The sequence below is a fragment of the Symphodus melops genome (genome assembly GCF_947650265.1).
Source record: "Symphodus melops genome assembly, contig: scaffold_263, whole genome shotgun sequence".
Classification (NCBI taxonomy): domain Eukaryota; kingdom Metazoa; phylum Chordata; class Actinopteri; order Labriformes; family Labridae; genus Symphodus; species Symphodus melops.
The window spans coordinates 1,218-5,000 of record NW_027636417.1 but is presented as its reverse complement, the minus strand read 5'-3'; the positions used below and the strand labels follow the sequence as shown (position 1 = coordinate 5,000).

Below are 3,783 nucleotides of genomic sequence, written 5' to 3'. Positions count from 1 at the left end.
TTGTGTGAGTGTGTGTGTGTGCATGTGTGTGTGTGTGTGTGCATGTTTGTGTGTGAGTGTGTGTGTGTGTGTGTGTGCATGTGTGTGTGTCTGTGTGTGCATGTGTGTGTGTCTGTGTGTGCATGTTTGTGTGAGTGTGTGTGTGTGTGCATGTTTGTGTGAGTGTGTGTGTGTGTGTGTGTGTGTGCGCATGTTTGTGTGTGAGTGTGTGTGTGTGTGCTTTACCTGGAGCGCTGAGCCTTGTGCTTCTGTGAAGAGAGAGAGCCATGTGACGGCGGATCAGACCAGACGCCATGATGGAGTCAGAGAGAGAGAGAGAGAGAGAGAGAGAGAGAGAGAGAGAGAGAGAGAGAGAGAGAGACAGAGAGAGAGAGAGAGAGAGAGAGAGAGAGACAGAGAGAGAGAGAGAGAGAGAGAGAGAGACAGAGAGAGAGAGAGAGAGAGAGAGAGAGCGGCGGCCTGCAGGATCTCACCTACAGAGAGAGGGGGGGGGGGGGGGAGTTAATCAGAGGGAGACCTGGGAGAAAGCCAATCAGTCAAACATTAGCAGAAACGTCCTTTAACCTTCAGAGTGAGCCGAGCTAATACGTCCAATCAGGCAGACAAAAACATTTCATAGTGACATCATGTTTAAGCCCCGCCCCCTCCTGTCCAGCAGTGACAACTTCTCCCTGTGACACACGTGTGAGTGGTTCAGGGTTGGTCTGTCTGAAAGAGGAGCTTCAGAACCAATCAGCTGCTCGATCCAGGCTGTGACATCATCGTTTATCAATGAATATAGACTCTGACACAGGTGTGTGTGTGTGTGTGTGTGTGTCTGTGTGTGTGTGTGTGTGTGTTTCTGTGTGTGTGTGTGTGTGTGTGTGTGTGTGTGTGTGTTTCTGTGTGTGTGTGTGTGTGTGTGTGTGTGTGTCTCTGTGTGTGTGTGTGTCTCTGTGTGTGTGCATGTGTGTGTGTGTGTGTGTGTGTGTCTGTGTGTGTGTGTGTCTGTGTGTGTGTGTGTGAGTGTCTGTGTGTGTGTGTGTGTCTGTGTGTGTGTGTGTCTCTGTGTGTGTGTGTGTGTTTCTGTGTGTGTGTGTGTGTGTCTGTGTGTGTGTGTCTGTGTGTGTGTGTGTCTGTGTGTGTGTCTGTGTGTGTGTGTGTGTGTGTGTGTGTCTGTGTGTGTGTGTGTGTGTGTGTGTGTCTGTGTGTGTGTGTGTGTCTGTGTGTGTGTGTGTGTGTCTGTGTGTGTGTGTGTCTGTGTGTGTGTGTGTGTGTGTCTGTGTGTGTGTGTGTCTGTGTGTGTGTGTGTGTGTGTCTGTGTGTGTGTGTGTCTGTGTGTGTGTGTGTCTGTGTGTGTGTGTGTGTGTGTCTGTGTGTGTGTGTCTGTGTGTGTGTGTGTGTGTGTGTGTGTGTGTGTGTGTGTCTCTGTGTCTGTGTGTGTGTGTGTGTGTGTGTGTGTGTGTGTTGCTGTTGAGTTTTTGTGAAAGAATAAATGAGTCTCTTATGTAAGTCAGGCAGCAGGAACAGGAACGCTCCAGATATCTGCTCACACACACATACACACACACACACACACACAGACAGAGACACACACACACGCACACAGAGACACACACAGACACACACACATACACACACAGACAGAGACACACACACACACACACACACACACACACACACACACACACAGAGTCGGTTTCTTGGCAACAGCTCTAACTGGATGAAACTGGTCTAGAGAGTGAGAGTTACACAAGACTGCATCTTCATATGGCCTGGAGGGGGGAGGGGGGAGGGGGGAGGGGGGGGGTTCTTTGTGTGAGGGGGTCTCTGTGAGGGGGGAGGGGGGGGGGGTCTCTGTGAGGGGGGAAGCAGGAGGTCAGCTGGAGGGACTGGCGGAGTGTGAATGTAAAGAAGTCTTTAGAGCAGGAGGCTGTTAACAACATGAAACTGTCTGTGATTCATATCAATGATGAATTTAATAATGGGGTCGACCAACAGCTTTGTGGACGGATCCACGGCTGGCCTGGGAACGCCTGGCCTGGCCTGGGAACGCCTCGGGATCCACAGACACTGGAAAAACGTTGCTGGGGAAGCCAGGGGCCACGGCAGCGCCGGCCCGGATAAACAGAAGGACTTTGATGTTTATGATGCAGCTAGAAGTGATCTATGAGGAAGTGATCGTTCAGCACTGAACACCTGTTTCACTTCCTGTCCGGGGTCAAAGGTCACAGATTCTTAACTCTCTGAGAAAACCACTTCAGAACTGAGTTAACATTCAGTCGTTTCCATGGCAACACAAGGAACTCAAAGGACAGACACAAAGCAGTGTGTGTGTGAGAGTGTGTCCTCTGTGTGTGTGAGAGTGTGTCCTCTGTGTGTGTGAGAGTGTGTCCTCTGTGTGTGTGAGAGTGTGTCCTCTGTGTGTGTGTGAGAGTGTGTCTTCTGTGTGTGTGAGAGTGTGTCCTCTGTGTGTGTGAGAGTGTGTCCTCTGTGTGTGTGAGAGTGTGTCCAGTGTGTGTGTGAGAGTGTGTCTTCTGTGTGTGTGTGAGAGTGTGTCTTCTGTGTGTGTGTGAGAGTGTGTCCTCTGTGTGTGTGAGAGTGTGTCCTCTGTGTGTGTGAGAGTGTGTCTTCTGTGTGTGTGAGAGTGTGTCCTCTGTGTGTGTGAGAGTGTGTCTTCTGTGTGTGTGAGAGTGTGTCCTCTGTGTGTGTGAGAGTGTGTCCTCTGTGTGTGTGAGAGTGTGTCCTCTGTGTGTGTGTGAGAGTGTGTCTTCTGTGTGTGTGAGAGTGTGTCCTCTGTGTGTGTGTGAGAGTGTGTCCTCTGTGTGTGTGAGAGTGTGTCCTCTGTGTGTGTGAGAGTGTGTTCTCTGTGTGTGTGTTAGAGTGTGTCCTCTGTGTGTGTGTTAGTGTGTGTCTTCTGTGTGTGTGAGAGTGTGTCCTCTGTGTGTGTGTTAGTGTGTGTCTTCTGTGTGTGTGAGAGTGTGTCTTCTGTGTGTGTGAGAGTGTGTCCTCTGTGTGTGTTAGAGTGTGTCCTCTGTGTGTGTGAGAGTGTGTCCTCTGTGTGTGTGAGAGTGTGTCCTCTGTGTGTGTGAGAGTGTGTCCTCTGTGTGTGTGTTAGTGTGTCCTCTGTGTGTGTGAGAGTGTGTCCTCTGTGTGTGTGTGAGAGTGTGTCCTCTGTGTGTGTGTTAGTGTGTCCTCTGTGTGTGTGTGAGAGTGTGTCCTCTGTGTGTGTGTGAGAGTGTGTCCTCTGTGTGTGTGTGAGAGTGTGTCCTCTGTGTGTGTGAGAGTGTGTCCTCTGTGTGTGTGAGAGTGTGTCCTCTGTGTGTGTGTTAGAGTGTGTCCTCTGTGTGTGTGTTAGAGTGTGTCCTCTGTGTGTGTGTTAGTGTGTGTCCTCTGTGTGTGTGAGAGTGTGTCCTCTGTGTGTGTGTTAGAGTGTGTCCTCTGTGTGTGTGTTAGAGTGTGTCCTCTGTGTGTGTGAGAGTGTGTCCTCTGTGTGTGTGAGAGTGTGTCCTCTGTGTGTGTGTGTGAGTGTGTCCTCTGTGTGTGTGAGAGTGTGTCCTCTGTGTGTGTGAGAGTGTGTCCTCTGTGTGTGTGTTAGAGTGTGTCCTCTGTGTGTGTGAGAGTGTGTCCTCTGTGTGTGTGTTAGAGTGTGTCCTCTGTGTGTGTGAGAGTGTGTCCTCTGTGTGTGTTAGAGTGTGTCCTCTGTGTGTGTGTGAGAGTGTGTCCTCTGTGTGTGTGTGTGTGTGTCCTCTGTGTGTGTGTTAGTGTGTCCTCTGTGTGTGTTAGAGTGTGTCCTCTGTGTGT

General features: G+C 50.5%; 1 protein-coding gene across 1 annotated transcript in view; it reads right to left on the bottom strand.

Annotated features, from left to right (window-relative positions):
- Window positions 1-437, bottom strand: part of abat (4-aminobutyrate aminotransferase) — a 17,929-nt gene extending 17,492 nt beyond the window's left edge. Inside the window, exon 1 of the mRNA XM_079373367.1 lies at window positions 226-437. Within this exon, the coding sequence (XP_079229493.1) occupies window positions 226-295 (70 nt within the window). The 5' untranslated portion in view covers window positions 296-437. The remainder of the gene's footprint in view (window positions 1-225) is intronic.
- Window positions 438-3,783: the final 3,346 nt, after the last annotated feature.